The sequence below is a fragment of the Limanda limanda genome, chromosome 15, assembly GCF_963576545.1.
Source record: "Limanda limanda chromosome 15, fLimLim1.1, whole genome shotgun sequence".
NCBI lineage: Eukaryota > Metazoa > Chordata > Actinopteri > Pleuronectiformes > Pleuronectidae > Limanda > Limanda limanda.
The window spans coordinates 3,827,285-3,845,194 of NC_083650.1; the positions used below are offsets into that span (position 1 = coordinate 3,827,285).

The following is a 17,910-nucleotide window of genomic DNA, read 5'->3' on the forward strand; positions in this document are numbered from 1 at the left end:
CGTTTGCTCAGCTGACGGAGCCGCAGGTGCTTCTCCTCCAGGCTCGGAAATAATGTGTGTGAGACGCTTTCTTTTTTTACTAATCTTTGTAATGATAAAAAGAAAGAAGACAAAACAGCCTTTTTGTTGAAACGCAAACAGAAACATGAGGAGCAATGGGTTTGTTTTAGCCTTGTTAGTGTTGACAGAGGTGTGAGTTATTGAGTTAATAACGTGTGTGTGTGTGTGTGTGTGTGTGTCCAGTCGTGAGACACACACTCGGAGCCACAGGTGACTGCAGAGTAAACTGAGGCAGTGTGGGTGTGTGTGTGTGTGTGTCCAGGATGAATGCAAATGAGTGTGTGTCTGTGTGTTGCATGCTTTCATGTGCTTCTCATTTTTCTTCGGTGCCTGATTGAATCTCTTGTGTTATCAGATTGGCCCTGCAGTGCTGTGTGTGTGTGTGTGTGTGTGTGTGTGTGTGTGTGTGTGTGTGTGTGTGTGTGTGTGTGTGTGTGTGTACTGTGGGTAAATCAGTGTTTAGCTGTGTGTTTTCCCACCAAACATACATTACTCCCAGGTCTCATAAATTTTCTTTATCCTCCTCCATCCCCTTTCGTTCCCGCTCCCTCTCTCCATCCATCCGTCCCTCCCCTCCCACCATCCCTCCTTCCCGCGCCGTATTAAATCCCTGCAATTGAAGAATAAATATGCCGCATTAAAACACAAGATATGATATTGATTCATTCTCTGCTTTAAATAGCATTATGAAAGCGGGAGGCCGTCGTTAATCAGCAGCAAGGTGCTAACGGCTTCCCGCGGGCGGAGGCGTACAGATGCTAGCAGCTTCGGGCTCATCAGCTTTACGACATAACGGCAGTGCTTTATGGCGGCGGTGGAATCATCGATTTATGCTGATGACTCTGCCCATGTTGTGTAATGCAGCCATGACACACTGTAAAGCTGGGAGGAGGAGGAGGAGGAGGAGGAGGAGGAGGAGGAGGAGGAGGAGGAGGAGGAGGAGGAGGAGGAGGAGGAGGAGGAGGAGGAGGAGGAGGAGGAGGAGGAGGAGGAGGAGGAGGAGGAGGAGGAGGAGGAGGAAGAGGAGGAGGAGGAGGAGGATATATACTGATGTAGGAGCTTTTACCGCCATTTAACATATGGAGGGGGAGAAAGAAGCAGGAGGCAATCGACCATCACTATTCAAATATATTTTACTAACGGATGTAGGAATAGTTTTTATATTTCAGGAGTATTTTGGTTTATTTTTGTAAGACAAGGAAGTGAAGACGATACACAAAGAATGAACAGAATATGTATTCTTGATTGGTGGAGTCTGCGTTTAGTCATGACCTCCATTGCCGAAGATGGCGGCCTCTGTATCCCGGACACCTGAGCATCGAAAGTGGAGATGTTTATTTAGGATTTGTTTTTTTAAATTAATACTAAGCTCCTCATTGTCTGAGTCGTTTTCGTCCAAAATAAACCAAACCCGTGCGGTGTGGACACAACAGGTGCTGCTTCCTGCTTCCTTCTTCCTGTCTGAACACCGCGTGGAACAGGCCGGTGATGACTCTCTTAGTTTCTCTATCCTCTGCCACTCACCGTAAGCGGGACAGAACAGAAATGCTCCCGTTCCCTCATTCATTACACAATTATGCTAAGCTGCACGCTCCACTGTGAACCAGATGTTGTGTAATTAACCTCAGTGTGAAGTTATCGTTCTGGCCCATTGTCTCTCACCTTCAAGAATGAAATGGAAACCAGGCCGAGACGCAGATAAGCTGGAGGAAGCCCCGGAGGCTCCGACAGGCCCGTGAGCCGAGCCGAGCCGAGTCCAACCTGGTCAACACGGAGCTGAAGCTAATTAAGCATCATGTGCTAAACGGCCTTTTTCCCCATTGTCTCCATCCCCTTCAGCTCCGACTGGGATAGGAGATGGATCCTCAGACAGGAAGGGAGAGATGAGGAGGTTTTAAATGTGTTATTCTACAAACAAACCCAGAAAGGAAATCAAATTAAAATCAATACATGAACTTTACTTTTACCTAAAGGTCGTATTTGTATGATTTTTATTGTTATTTCTTCGCGGGAATGGTTGGTGGTGAAAGTCGATCACAGAGAGCTTCAGGCATCGTTGTGTTTACGAGACAAAAGGTTATAACACGTCCTGTGAGCAGCGCCACGTCTGGAGAGCAGGACGCTCCGGTGACTCATCGGACAATCAGGGGACGGGTCGAGGACAATCTCTTCAAACAGAGTCTACATGTGAATTTGCAGAATCTGAGGACGAGGGGAAGATTCTTGGGTTGGAAGCCTTCTGATTTTCAAATAAATTGACTGAAATGAATGGTCTCCCAGCTTTTACATTTTTCTGCATTCACATAGAAGTATAAACGATGAATGAAGAACATTGGAATCCTCACAAAAATAGCCCCAAGATGCTGACTTATTATCAGACGACAGCCAGTGGTCTCTGAGGTTGGGCCAGGGGCTTCCTGCTAACTTCAATAGAAACAAAAGAAAACTAACTCTTTGTGAGGAAAGGACAGAAGTTCAGTGCTTCAGTGCTAACCTCATAACTTCTAGATTGGTTGGTAAACAGCTGTTTATGAGAAACCTGTTCCAGCTGAATAACAGATGGACACAGAGGTTATTCGGATCAGATGTGCGTGGTCAGCGTTCATTTCATTGTAGTATTTGATTTGATGTTTTAATATATGATGCTGAAGGTTATTCAAATGATGAAAAACACAAGTGGGGTAAAATGAAACGACTTTCAGACTTGACAGACAGGTTATTTTGAATAGTTTTCCAGGCCCATTTGTTTTTGAGCAGCGTGATAAATGAGGGTCAAGCTCTCTCAGCCTCTTGTTCACAGTGAATCTCCTGGAACATCTGTCTCTGGGCTCCACGGAGGCTTCAGAGGACAGAGGTGGCTCAGGTGTAAAAGTGTTAACGGATCCATAACGTATCCCTGCTGTGAGGATTCTTACTGTCCACTTTAACTGTCACATCTACCACGTTACACGTTCTGCAGAAGAGCAGCCAGCACATTGTTGATTTACAGACGTGAACAAAAAAAGTGTGATAAATAGAAACCTTTTAATTGGGTGATTGAAATTTAAATGCCATCTGTACACTTCACAGTGAGCGAGTGGACGTGTTGATGAGATTTCTAACACGTGACGGACGTGAAACTGGAAGAATACAAATACTCGAGTTGTGAGGCAATCTAGAAAACGTGCATATTCACGTCCCTGCCTCCCACTGGACACTAGACACACACTCGCTGTTCACAAAGCAACATGAAGCAGAAGACAGAGATGACACAGCCGTTTGATGAACTGCATGCCAACCCCCGGCCCCCCCTCAGGAGAAGCACACATCAGATTTGACAGTCAGACCCTCACTGAAGGTAACACTCATGTTGCAGCATGTGCTCAGGAACCTCTCGGGGGGGGAGGGCGCTCTCCAGCAGCCACAGTGCCGCTGGAGGACCCTTCAGGGCCCGCGGGTGAAGGTGAGGATCCAGCGTGGTGGTGAATCACAGAGAGAGAGAGACCACCACTGAAACCAGATGTGTTCTCTCCTCTCTTCCTTCACCTCTGTTGGAGTCAGTCCGTCCCGAGGGTGAAACCTGGATCCTGTCCTGTCGACTTATTTTGTCTCCAGCTCCTACATCTTGTAATCTAGCAGCACGAAAATACCTTTTGTTGACATTAGAGATGAGCTGAGCAGGTTTTCATTGGTCACAGACATCGTTTACATGACTGATCACTGCAGTTATTACCTCAGTGAAGGAGGTTATGTTTCCACTTTTCGCCTGAGCGCCAGATCCACAGAATACAGAGTGAAAGACAAGTTCTCTCTCAGAGAGAGAGAGAGAGAACTGAACAGCACTTGCTGGTGCATGCACAACTGCAGCTGAAACTATGAGGTCCTGAGAGTCTGCGTGGATGGTGAAAACCTTATGGACGATAACATGAGTGCACTTGTGGCAAAAACCTCATGTTAGAGATCTCTTCTGTTACTAAAATCAAGCATATTTAGTAGTAAAATTGTACAAAATTCCACATATCAAAACACATGTTAAACTCAGGGCACACACATGGAGCATTCATGGCAGAGGTGTGTATGTGTGTGTGGGTGTACGGATATGCAAATGAACACACTGCCCTCACTGACCATGTTGTAGGTGTTTTCGTCCTGTAGTTTTGTTATCTTGCCTGTTTATGTGTGTTGTCTTTAGTGTTGTTCATCTGTGTGTGTGTGTGTGTCCATGTTTGTGTGATTTCTCCGACCTGCAGCAGCTCCTCCTGGTCGCCGCCCACCTCCAGCACCACAGCCACTGAGGCGAAGGGACGACTGGCCATCTGCTGGCGCTCTCTCATCAGCTGCTGCACAGGGAGACACAGGGAAAAAGAGACTTTGAATCGAATACGACATTTAGTCAACACAGATCTGGAGGACAACATTGCAATGTGGAGATCTTCATAGACCAAAAGGAGTTTAAAGCTTTGCTCATGGGCATGTAAATCCTGCAAACGGTGCGTTTGTGGTGATGATGTGAGAGGCAGCAGGAAAAGAGTGGTGAAATGATGAGAGGAGAAAATGGGCGAGAAGAAATTGGAAAAACGAGTGGGTGAAAGAAAAGAAGTCGAGGAAATGGGGGTCAGGCCAGTAGGATGGGAGGAGGAGCGACAGGAGAAGATGGGAGCACAGATCAAAGTGAAAGAGGAGGAGCGGGGGGGCAGGTGGTGGAGGGACGGAGGGAAGAGGAGGAGGAGGAAGGAGGGCAAATTTCATTAATGACGAAAAGTTGGCTGAACAAAGGCAAACGGCGAGGCCTCGATCAGCATGAGGTCCAGACTCCCCGAGTGAAAACACAAACAGTGCGTGGTAAAAAAAAGAAAAGCATATCGGGAACACGCAAACACAAAATCAACACAAACAGACAAACACAAAGTCAAACACAGAGTCAGTCTGAGCAGCGGCTGAATCTGTACCTGAAAAGATAAAAAAAACACTCTCAATCCAAAACCCTGATTTCCATTTCTTTCCACTTCACTTCAGACGCATTAATGAGCTTTTGTTTCTACATTTAGCTCGGAGGTGGCCACCTGCTCCGTGCACAACAAACTCATTCCTGCCCAAAGCTCTAATCATCAGTATGTCGCTCGTTGTTTCGGATGAATCCAGTCATTACAAAAACAGGCACAGACGGGAAGAGCAAGAAAAGTGAAAGGAAGAAAAACCAAAGGCTTGTGTTGGAGATGAAGCTGTAACGTGATGTTTCTATGATTCTTGTCACACTCGGCTGCAAATTATCCAATTAAAACAAGTCAAAGACAACAGAGAAAAATGTGATTAAACGAACAACAAGAAGCACAAGCAGGATGTAAAATATCAAATCTTATATAAAAATATAAAAATAATGATAATTATAATTACTTTGCTCGTTATGGCACCTTTCAAGGTATACAGCTATTTTAGAGAGTTCGGAAACAAGGATAAAACTAAAACTAACCATGTACGGAAATATTAAATTACAAATGTCAGCCAGGCATAAAGGAAGAGGAGGTGAAAAGTTCTTTACAGGTCCAGAGACAGGGGACAGGACTCCACTGGGAGGGTCCCAGACCAGAGTCCTGCAACTGTTGTGTAATGGATAAAAAATGCAATTATATGAATTCAAAACAGGAACAGGAAAAACAGACTAGTGCAGGACTATGGTTCAGATGAGAGGTGATGAACAAGAAGACGAGGGTAAAGTCGAGGATGTTAAAGACAGACAGAAATGAAATGCACATGAAGCACAAGTAAAGAAAAGAAGCACGGCAATAATGTAACAGAAAGACGAAGAAGAGAAGAAGCAGCTGCAGTGATTAGTGGAGTGACACCGACAGGAAGTTGTCACTCCAGCATGTCGGCTGTTCCCTCTCTGCACACCGAGGCGCCTCCTCCACCTGAGCTGCAGAGAAAAGGCAGCGCTGACACTAACTGGCTGTCAGGTGTTGTGCTCGTGTGCCGCTGGCTGCTCGCCTGCCAGTGTCAGCCTCTGTAAGCATGAATGAATCCTACACCTGTAGCTACATCAGCACAACTGCTCCACCAGCAGCGCCGGCGCTCGGGCTAATGTGATGTCTTCTCTTGTTAGCTGTCACCCGCTACGCTAACACGCGCTCGGATGACAGCGTGCGCTTGCTAGCGGCGCCGTCGGCCTCCTGCTGGTGTCACATCGCATTCGCAGGCGCTCAGGTGAGGAGGTGTGGGAGGACGGGGGGGGAGTCTGTGTTCTACAAGCTTCACATCAGGTGACGACACGTTTTAAACCTTTATGAGTACATCAAGTGTTCCATATATTAGTGTTTAATTGGTCATTCATCAGTTATTGGCAGTTTCACTTCTCAAAGAATAAAGTTCAAATCTAATATTTTTTCAAGCTTCTGCAGAAATGCATATTTTTGTATTTCTGAGGACAAACTTTCGTATGAACTTTCGATAACTGAGATACACACTTTTTTTTACTTAAAAAACTCACTAGACACAAGTTTTATCCCAAGGAAACATCTCGACTTTTATTTGCTGTCCTTGGTTTCTTTTATTAAAGTGGCCTTGGCTTCTTTGAGCAACACAGATAAATCAAAGCTGTTATTATTTTTATCAAAGTCCATCTCATCAGGGCTGCAGTTTGTTTTGTCTAAGCCTAAAATAAACCTTTTACATAAGCATATAATTTATATTTTATTTTGTAGTTGCTAGGGGTGCCTCACTTTTTGGCTTCTACAGTAACTTTGGTGCCCAGGTGGTTGTGTTGTGTTGTGTTAACGACACTGTGTGTAAACATTGTTTGGGTGCATCCATGTGTGAGTTAAAGAGGTGTTTGCTCATCTCTCTCCTCCCTGAAGCTGCTGCTGCTCCGTTAATGAGATGAGACAAACTGGTCAAGGTGAGCTGGGTCACAGTGTTGTGTGTGTCTGTCTGTGTGTAAGTGTGTGTGTGTTGTTACCTGATAAATCAGTCTGGTGTTAAGACATATAAAGTGGGTATATTATTCAGCACCATGTTCAATCTTAGACTCAAGTCACTTTGCAAATGTCGAAGTGTGTGTAGGGATATTTGTCTTCAACCCATGCAAACGAAAACACACTTTCTTTCTTCTTTGCGTTGTAACAAACCACTTGTGTGTATGTCTGTGTGTGTGTGTGTGTTCATGCATGTGTTGTGAGTTTAATGTCCCCTTTGACAAGGACGACGCAGCGGCCATCTTCTGTCTGCCCGTCGGCTGTAAATCAGCCATAAAACAGCTAATTAACTCTGCTGTGCTGTAAACAAGCAGTGCCACACCAGACACCCCCCCGACCGGATGACAAGAGGAGGGGGGGGGGGGAGTCCAGACAGGGAGATGTGCGTGTCTGTGTCTGAAGTACAAACAGTCAAGGGTTCCAGACGGACGCCTGGATTTCAAAATAAATACCAGGAAGTGAATATCTCCAATGAGCCTTTGTCCGTTCCTTCGCTCCACACTGAACATCCCTCTGCAATCATCCCCGGGGGGGGGGGGCCTGACATCCACACATCCATTCACTCGTCCATCCGTCTCAGCTGGACAGACGACGGATAAACAGCCAGGAGAGAAACGGGCGAGCCGCAACAATGGAGCCAATCACATGGTGAATTACACAGAACCCGGCTCGACCACAGTCGGCACCTGCAAGCTGGAATCACAGCTCCTGTTAGACGGACTGGAAACATCTGTAATGTGCTGTTTGCTGATTGTGGTTTGCCCCCCCCCCCCTTGTGCAAATGACAGGTTTCACAACACAACAAGTGGCTGGATGCTACTATGGCAGCAATTAAACTCCACAGCGTCTCTGTGAGGGCAAAACGATAGAGAGCGCATCTGTGAGTCTGAGTGTGTGTTTGTGTAGGGTTTTTTGTGTAGTGTGTAGTTTTGAAAAGTTGAACAAAGTATTTGTTATCCTGCAGCATGAACATTGTGTAAATATGTACACAACAACGCTCAGATTAGAGGAACTATTTCACAGTAACATGGAGCAGCCTGTGGATTTTCGGTTTTCTCATGCTCCTGCTGCACTTAGGGGGCGTGTCAGGCAGGCCACTGGGTGAGCATTATGCAAATGTTGGGAAGTGTGATGTCACAATGATGTGGACGTTTGGTCTGGAGGAGTGATTCAGGAGCTTCACTGTTTTCTATGGGGGGGACTTTGGGCTTTTTAACTTTGCAGAACTTGTACAACAAATCTTAACAGTTCCAACAGTTTGGGAACAATTATGCACATCACCACGTCTATAAATAAAATAAATCTGTGAGGAAGAAGTTGATCTGCACAGATATCTGACCTAAAGGAATCAGATGAGCTGCAAAACAAACTGTGAACCAGGTCCAAGCACACAGGCTTTACAATTCGAATCCAACATTAAAGCATCTTTATTCCTCCCTGTGTAGACATAATACAACATCAGCACCCCCGGCTCCTCCAGTCCATCTGTAACTTAACCAGAGGCTTTAATCAATGCCACGGGAGGCTGCAGGTTTAGGTCTGATTAATGTTTTAATCAGAGATCTGAGAGAAGCAGCCATTTCTGGACAGGGCTTATATAACTCTCAGCCGCTTCACAGGAGATGTGGACAGCGACTGTCAGAGTTTAAATATGTCAACGGATGAGCAGGGAGGAGTTATAACATCTCAGTGACGTCCTTTGTTGGAAAAAAGTTTCTGCCTCAAAGTAAGTGCGAGGAGAAGGAGGAAATGAAAAGGGTGAGTGTGAAAGTAGAATTCACGGATCAGCAACAAAAGAAGAAGGTAAAATCTTATTTGAATGTAAAATCTGGTCAAGCATAATATGACTGTATGAAAGTCTTCTCTTTAGTGTCAGCGGTGCAGGACAGAGCGATAACAAATTACACTGTCACTTTGTTGGATCTCAATTTTCAGAATTTAGCCTATAACAGAATTATTCATTGGATCATGGATTTATTTTATATTATGTCTTATTTAAGGAAACTGTGTGATTTCCAAAGGCAGCACCAGGCCAGGTATGTAATCCCCACAGCGATCAAATACTTCTTGGAGCATAAATTTGACCAGAATCCTAAAGAACTATCACATCAACCTGATTTGGTCAGAAACCGAACTGAATCAGACATTTCAGTTTAGTCTGAACCTTAATATCAGGTGTGAAAGGTTCCCGGATCAAACCAGAAGTACAGACAGCATTAAACGATCTTCAGAGGATGCCACAATAACACATCCGTCAACTTCCGGCTTCAGTTCACTTCCTGTTCACACGTCAGCCATGTTTCAGCCTGACCGAGCACAGACTGCCAGAGTCTACAACAGTGACCCGAGTCTATTTTCTTCCAAATTATGCCCATAATGACATTAATTGTAGATTAGATCTTGGATGCAAGTCAAAATTCTGAAGAGTGGCGGCCATGCTGTTTCTAAATGGGACTAATATGGACATTAATGTTTGGACCTGCTGATATTTCTCTGCCAGTAAAATTGCTTTTCCCAAGATGTGTCAGAAACGTGGACATGAATTTGCTTTCCCCAAAAACCTCTAAAACACAATTTATCACGATTTATTCAAACCAATACTCACACTCACAAACATGCAGAGACACAAAGCTGCAAAACTTTCAAGAAACAAGACACAAAGAGATCACCGTCTGGTAGCAGATCATTCTAGGCGCCCTATGACAGACATCTACACAAACACACAGATTCATACAACCATGATTGATGCTGATAAGTATTCAATTATTCCCTCATTATTTGGCTTTTGAAGCTCAATGCTGTGACTGCACACAGAGAGGATTTGCAGCTTTGCTTCTCTGCCTAAAATATGATCCGCGCTAATAAATGAAGAGTGAATGCGTTGAAGCAGAGAATCTGCAGGGACGCCACTGGTCTGATTGTTGGACACAATGCAGCTGCTTCACAAAGGACTCTCACATGGGTGCACTTGTGGATTTACATAATAAAAACACCTGGAAAAAATGCCAAATGTGTCTGTGGGATGAGCGCGGGCGAACAGGTGTGAGCAGAGAAAGGCCGATTCAACAACGAGAGTCACACACACACACACTACCACATTCCTCTGCCTTTGGATTCGTATGCCAGAGGAGCCACAACCGATAGGCGATAACAAATCTCATTTCCAGCGTGTTTGCCAAGTTTCCAGACGACATTTGTCCCCCGGCTGAATGTGGTGAGTGGGATCTAAGGAGAGTAAACAAGAGGCACAGATATCTTCCACTGATAGAGCCCAACACTCCCATTCAGCCTCCAACAAACCGTCACACAGGCCGGACCGCTTTCAGTCGTGAAACAAAGGCAAGGTGACACACATGATGTCCATGACAGACGATGAACTCAGGGGGTGAAGCCGTCCTTGAGCAACAGGTTCTTCTCTTCTGTCCATTCGTATGTGTAGTGCACATTAGTATTGCTCAGGGAAACGGAAGATTCTCAGGGACCTTAGAAATACACCACACAGCCTGAAGGAGAAGAGAGAGCGCCAACTTGGACGTGGAAAAGTTGAGTGAATGTTCTCGTCTCGCAAAATAATACATTTGTTGGCTGAATTTCTCCAAAAATAGAAGCAGTTTCAATGATGCAAATTTGTTTGTTTTTTGTTTGAAAGCCAAGTATGTATTTAATAAGCATCGCACCAATGTGAGCGTGTTTTGGAAAGATTAAGCCTCCGACAAATCACAGCTCTGGTGAAGCCTGCAGGGTATTGTGATTTTTTTGGGACATATTTTTCCCACATTTGTTTTCCATCAGTTTCTGCACAGCATGAAAATAACGTCACATTCTCCTGGAACTGGAGATTTAGTTGTGTAATAACAACATCAATTGTGCATTAATGTGTTACACTAACATGAATGAGAGCATGGCTTGCATTAAGCAGGGATGGTTTGTACTGCGTTGCCTCGTTAAAACAAGAAAACTGTAAAACAAAAGACACACTTTCACCTGTGTCAACTGAACGTCATTTGTAAAGAACTTGAAGGAATGGAAACCAGAGACTGTAAATACAGATGGAAGACGCTTCTCCACTTCCTCCTGTTGTGAAAACATGAACCCAAAACATCACAGATAGGAGTGCAGCCAATCGGTCTCACATGTCCCACCTGCTAACATGGAGCAGACAGGGTTTATGACCTATGCTGCCCTCAGCCACCAGGGGACCATTGAGACGTTTTTTGATGTTATTTGGACGTCTCAGCCTGTTTTTATATCATCTAATAACTAATTAAAACCAAAATGATAAGAAACATAAGAAATAACTAAAATGGCACAAACTATCTATGGGAACTGTGACTTTTCAGTTTAGTCCACATCCCAATAACATGGAGGAGGCGGGTTTTATGGCCTCGTCATCATATAGAGTTTATGATGAAAAGCAATAACTGCCTGAAATTGTCATTAATCTACATAAAAATATCCAAATCCCAGCAGTGACTTTAACACATCATCAGCATTGAGGTAAGGTGCAAAACAAATTGACTAAAACTCTCAAAACCACTGGTCCCTTCAAGGTTTGCAGAAAACAGCGATAAGTGATTGGAGAGGTGCTTATGGGCTGTAGGAGAACAGGATGATCAAGGTTAGGATGAGGCGAGACGTTCTCGAGGGGTAAATTGAGGGAGGCACTCCAAATGTCGAGGTGCATCTTAAACATCGGTCCGCTCTGGAAGCTGCATTGAAACCAGGCCCTAAAAACAGCTCCACGACAGATGGGGGCCCGACGTACAACCCGAGCCTGAGTGAGCAACACAATCTGTTCGCAGAGGAACATCTCCACACATCCTGGCACCGTGCTAGAACCAATCCCCATTGATTTGGAGAGCTAATTAGAGAAGGCCAGAGAGACAAGGACAGGCAGAACAGGGCTTATAGATTGTGGGGCTTGTAGCAGTTACTCTGAACAAGGAAGACACACACTTGTATTATGACCGATTCACAGCTAACTGCCTGGCAATTACTGCAAACACTTTGACTGCGGAGGGAACAGACAGCGTGGAGAGAGACAGAAATATTCCAGATCAAATAGAACCAAAATAGGCCAAATCATTTGGGTTTGCGAGAAACAAAACTGTGAAATGCATACACATGTATATTTTGATAGCCTGAACATTTTCAGAACGGATCCCCGGCATCTGAGGCGGACAGTTCTCTTTCTACTTGTGCCAGGAAATGGCTTTTCTACCCCTGGATCACAAGATTGTAACACAACAATTTTAGAAACACAGACAACACGGGGCCTTCGTCTTATGTGTGACTGTACAGTTTAATCCCAGATGCTTTTCATTGCACCTCTCCACCGCCTTTAAGTGTTGATATGAGCTGCATTCATTCATTCAACCCTGAGGTTTGTTTAGAAACAGATATATAAGTGTTTTTTTAATACAATACTCCCGTGAATCATGTGCAGAGCGAGGAAAGACTACAGAGACTCTTCCAGTTTACATAAGTACGTAAAGTTACTACTTTATTAAGATCAGCTAATAACCACTCAGAGTCTCCGGCTGCATGAGACATGTGCAAAAAGTATCAACATGCACGATTTTAATAATTGTCAATCTTACTGGTGTTTCTGGTATTAGATGGTGTTCAGGTCGACACAGATCGCCATCATCTGTTTGAATTCCTTTAGAGAAACTAAACTTATCATTGGTAGTGTTCAACATTCATCAAATTAAAATCTCTAATTTAGCTGTAAAAACATAAAGAGTCTCCCACCAGAGTGATAAAGTCATGGCACGTGACAAAAAGAATCGACAAGGATTATGATAAAATGTTGTGTCAAAGGACGCTAAAAACATTACGGATGTTTTAGCGGTCCAATGACTCTCATGTTATTATGATATGATGTTTTATGTTTTTCCTGAATAATCTTTAAATCTAAATAATCAAGGTGAATTTTCCTTGTTTTGAAAATAGAGATGGAGGCGTCTCCAAGCTTCTCTGATTAAATGTCTCACATTGTCACATTGTCACATTCTCACATTCTCTCTCTCTCTCTCTCTCTCTCTCTCTCTCTCTCTCTCTCTCTCTCTCTCTCTCTCTCTCTCTCTCTCTCTCTCTCTCTCTCTCTCTCTCTCTCTCTCTCTCTCTCTCTCTCTCTCTCTCTTCTCTGTCCCTCAGCTGTAGTGACCACAGTGTTAAACAGTGTAGTGACCTGGTTCACTAAATCACCACCAGCTAGACAGCGGGCGAGAGACTTAGACACAGAGAGAGGGAGAGGGAGAGATGGAGAGAGGGGGAGAGAGAGCGCTTGAGGGAAAAAAAAATATGGCTGTTTCAAGGGGTCTTTCATTATATCCTATCACATTAGCACCTCATCATTGGCCTGCTCAGACAGGCCTCATCCATTCCCATTCTCCACAGGCCAACACACACACACACACACACACACACACACACACACACACACACACACACGCACACACACACACACACACACAAAGTGACGGACCACGGAGGAGAAGTCGGCTGCATGTGTTTGTGTTCTCAGCACGTCTCTCCATCCCATTTCCTCGTGGCTGATATAAGCACGGTACCTGGCGCCAACTCTCCACTGACACTCACAGGTTCTCACTAGAATGGTCTGTGTGTGTGCGTGTGTGTGTGTGTGCGTGTGTGTGTGCGTGTGTGTGTGTGTGTGTGTGTGTGTGTGTGTGTGTGTGTGTGTGTGTGTGTGTGTGTGTGTGTGTGTGTGTGTGTGTGTGTGTGTGTGTGTGCACCACACATTGTCTTCACCCGGTTCCCAAGGAAGCGGTTTAGTTCAGCCTCTACAGCCAGTAGAGACCCTTCACTTGGATATAAACACGAGTGAAGCGCCTTCACTCTATGATTGGATAAGTGCATGAAGTCATAAAATTCCCCTTAAAACTTAAAATACGTGTGTAAACACATTTATAAACTTTGCACATTATCTACAACTGCTGGTTTAGGGCTGGTGCTCACTTTATAAACACACATTAGCAGAGGGCTGTTCCCAAGTAGAGGCAAGATGAGAGAGAGCCGACCGGGAAACCTCACAAACTATATGTCTTGTCTTTCACTGCAATAAGGAGACACACAAGTGCAGCTGCTCGCTGACAACGCCAGTCCACCTCCCTGTTTGATTTTCTTCTAAAGACCAGTTTCATCCCGAAAGTTTCTGTGAGATCTAAAGTCTCCTACAAATTGTTTCCTACAAACTGCAAGTGTGAGGTGGTACGTTCTGTCCAAATCTGTCATCATGTCTGTGGCCTCATGTCTGTGCCTTGAAAGATTAAATCTTATATCCATTTGACCACTGTCACACACACACATGCATATACAGACACACATGCACACACACCCACATACACAGTCCTTTGGTTTCCTTGGGAACAGTGCTTATCCTGTCCATTTAGTCCATTTAGCCGTGTGTCCCATTAGCATCAACCTCCCATCTGTCTACCAAACCTCTAGAGGGGCTCCAGCGTGCATGTGTGTGTGTGTGTGTGTGTGTGTGTGTGTGTGTGTGTGTGTGTGTGTGTGTGTGTGTATGCATAAGTGACTGATTGCATGTGCTCGTGTTCATGAACATAACAAACACTGTGTGTGTATGTGTGTGTGTAGGTTCCGATCACCCCTCCCGTCCATAAACTAATCAAATATCAGATTAACGCTCATCAATTCCCACCTGCACCAGCGCCGCCGCTCATAATCATTATCTCTGACCTCTCTGGTTGGCTGGCTGGCACCCTGCCTACCCACCAATTACACCACACAGCTGACGGGCCAGCTGAAAGCCACTTCCTGCACCCTGTCCAATTAGATTGCGTCAAGGCAGCGACCTCAGCCGGGATAGGTCGGCTGAGGTCGTTCACCCCGGGGTCAAGGAGAACGGCTCTGATTGGGCGTCGGGGAGCAGACAACCACACAGACGAACCTCTTCTTAATGAGATCATTACATCTTCATGATGCAGTAATGCGGGCGGATGTTTAATCATTCGGAGCCTAATTCACTGTCAAACATGATTCTATCCACTTTGAAACAACTTTACGGCTCCGACGAGGGGAGAACGCCACAAACTCAGGGGAGGAGGGAGTGAAGGACAAGGACATAAATGTGAGAACTAATGGTAAATAGAATGAGGTGGGAATGTAGATGGTGAAAATATGAGCTGCTATGAATGCACATACCCTCTGTTAAATATTTTAAATTTCCAGACTTGTGAGAAGCTCCAGGTCTATTTGCATTTCGCTGTAAAACTTCTCCTTGACCTTTGTGTTGTCAACTCTTTTCTGCTTCACTTTGAAACTTCAAACTTTAACAAAGCGTTGACAGGCATATGAAAATCCACACTTTTGGAGAGAACACCTACATTTTGCAATACCTTTAAAACAGTAGTATTTATCTCATAGATTGATAATCATACTTTGCTGTAACAGTTGTTTTATGCTCCTGGTTTGTCTATTTGATAATTCAGTCTTCAGTATGGTCACATGCTTTCATAGCAAAGCAAAATATAATCCATCACCATATATATCACTACATCACAGATCTTAATGGAATTTGGCTGCTCTTTTATTCTGCATGTCTTCAATTTGTTTTTCACATATTCCTTTACTTTAAGTTTCTGTTTCAAAGCAAATTCTTAAAAAAAAAAGCCAGACTCCTATTCTCCCTGTTTCCCTTTATCCATCCATTCCTCTGTCTCGGTGCCAGTTGAACTTGGGTGCAAACCTGCAGAGCCCAGCACTCCTCAACACAACAGGGGCCTCATCTCATTAACAATGGCCCCAGCTCGCCAATATATACACAACTCATCAAATGAGCATGTAAACTAACACTGTGTTTGTGTGCGACTGAGGAGTCAGCAACTTTACCTCATCTTCACCTGGCCCTCATCTCAAGATCTTTTTAACAAGGAGCCGGTCAATCAATGTCTGGTCGATAACTATCTGGAGCCCGCCAACGCGGAGGTGTGTGTGTGTGTGTCTGTGTGTGTGGGCCTGAGTAATTTAGACATCTCGGTATAGGTGCAGATCCTGTCAGGCCCTCGTTTCAGCGCAGCGGGCCAGCTGTAATGATAAAACCAGGGGCGCCTTCAGACTGAGGTATCGCCCGTCCAAGAGGGAGAGCTGGGAGTGAAGGAGAAGTCAATAAAGTTGGGATAAACAAATATTCTGAGAGAGAGAAAGAGAGAGGTTGGAAGACGGTGTGAGTCAAAGATCGAGGGAGGAGGGAGGAATCCAGGAGCAGAGTGAGAGAAGCCAACGGTTTTGCCAATAAACAAGCCAGCACAGCACTATTCCAGATTGCCATATAGAGCTTAAGTATACAGGAAAGAGGCATTAGAGAGTCGGCCCCATCAGACCAATGCAACAAGAGCTGATCATGCATCTGTGTAGGTGTGTGTGTACAAGAGAGTGTTTGTAGATGCGCTGAAAACAGTGTTTGTGTGTGATAAAGAGTATTTGTGTGTCTGTGTGCGTGACTGTGTGTGTGTGTGTGTGTGTGTGTGCCTGAACTGCATCCATAGGAAAGCAAATGCAGCAGCAAACATATCTTACCTATCGCAGAAGCTTAAAATACAAACAACAACTATAATAACAACTCTCTTCTGCTCAGGACTGACACATATTGATATAAGATACCTACATGTGCCTGCAGTGTGTGTGTGTGTGTGTGTGTGTGTGTGTGTGTGTGTGTGTGTGTGTGTGTGTGTGTGTGTGTGTGTGTCTGTGTGTGTGATACTTCTCTGAGGCTGACAGCAGTTAAATGGTAAATGGTTTGTATTTCATATTGCACTTTTCTAGTCTTGATGACCACCAGCATTTTGCCCAAGGACACTTTGGCTGGCAGAATGGTTTGAATAGAAACGAATGGACACATCTCTTGACTTTCATTGTTCAAAAATACACTTTATGTTTCCTTTGTGTGTGCGATTTGTTCAAATGTTTTTTAAACATTGTCATTTTTTGCTATAAATATTCGTTATTAATGATGCTTTATTTAAATGTGCTGTTAGGTGCTACATACCATTTTTCTATCCATAAATAAGGAACTATTTGGTGCACTGTGACGTTTTTAAACTAAAACATGGTTTCTATGCTTAAACCGCAGCCGTGTTCTTCTATCGGCCTAATATCAAACTGCAGTACTCTGAGCGGTACCTAATAAAGTGGTAACTAAGTGCTTAGATTGTGTCTGTCAGAAGTGCAGCTTTCACTGTATGAAGAGATAAAACACACTTTGATTGGCACAGGCTGAGTTTATGTGGAGCCTTGTGTTATGTATGGAAGCGTATTGCATTCACTTGAAAAAATAAAAAAAGCTCTGGGTAAAAAAAAAAAAAAAGTTTGAAAAACACGATTTTTCCTGTTTTTCGAACTTTCCCCCCCCCCTGGTTTACCGAGATAAAAATCCTGTTTTTCGAACTTTTTTTTTCCTGTTTTTCCGAGATAAAAATCCTGTTTTTCGCTCAAATTTTTTGCCATGCTTTTATTTTGAAAGTGACGTATAGCGTCCATAGACGTAGCGTCAAATAAACCTGAAAACATCAGTTGAAAGTCTCGACCATCTTTCAGGGGATATGCCACAGATAGGTAGAAGATAGTTTTTATTTTTGTCCCGTTAGTGGCTTTATTATAGAAGATTGATGTGTAGTTCCTGTTATAAGCAGGTTTGTGGTTGGGACTCTTGTTTTGAAAGGGGTTCTAACGGAAAGGGGTTCTATAGATAGAGAAAAGTGTGAAGGAAAATAAACGTGTGTGATGTCCCGATTCAATAACCATCTCTCGTGTCCTCTTTCGGCTGAGGCCTCCTGCCGGTATGATAGAACAAATCGCTCGGCTACATTAGTCTGTTGCAGGGTCAGGCTGATGCAGCAGCAACCATACTCCATGCGTG

The 17,910-nt window shown here is 44.3% G+C and overlaps 1 protein-coding gene across 1 annotated transcript in view; it reads right to left on the minus strand.

Moving 5' to 3' along the window:
• Positions 1-17,910, minus strand: part of atrnl1a (attractin-like 1a) — a 182,918-nt gene that overhangs the window by 19,971 nt on the left and 145,037 nt on the right. The window contains exon 28 of the mRNA XM_061087743.1: positions 4,284-4,379. Coding sequence (XP_060943726.1) covers positions 4,284-4,379 — 96 coding nt within the window. The remainder of the gene's footprint in view (positions 1-4,283; positions 4,380-17,910) is intronic.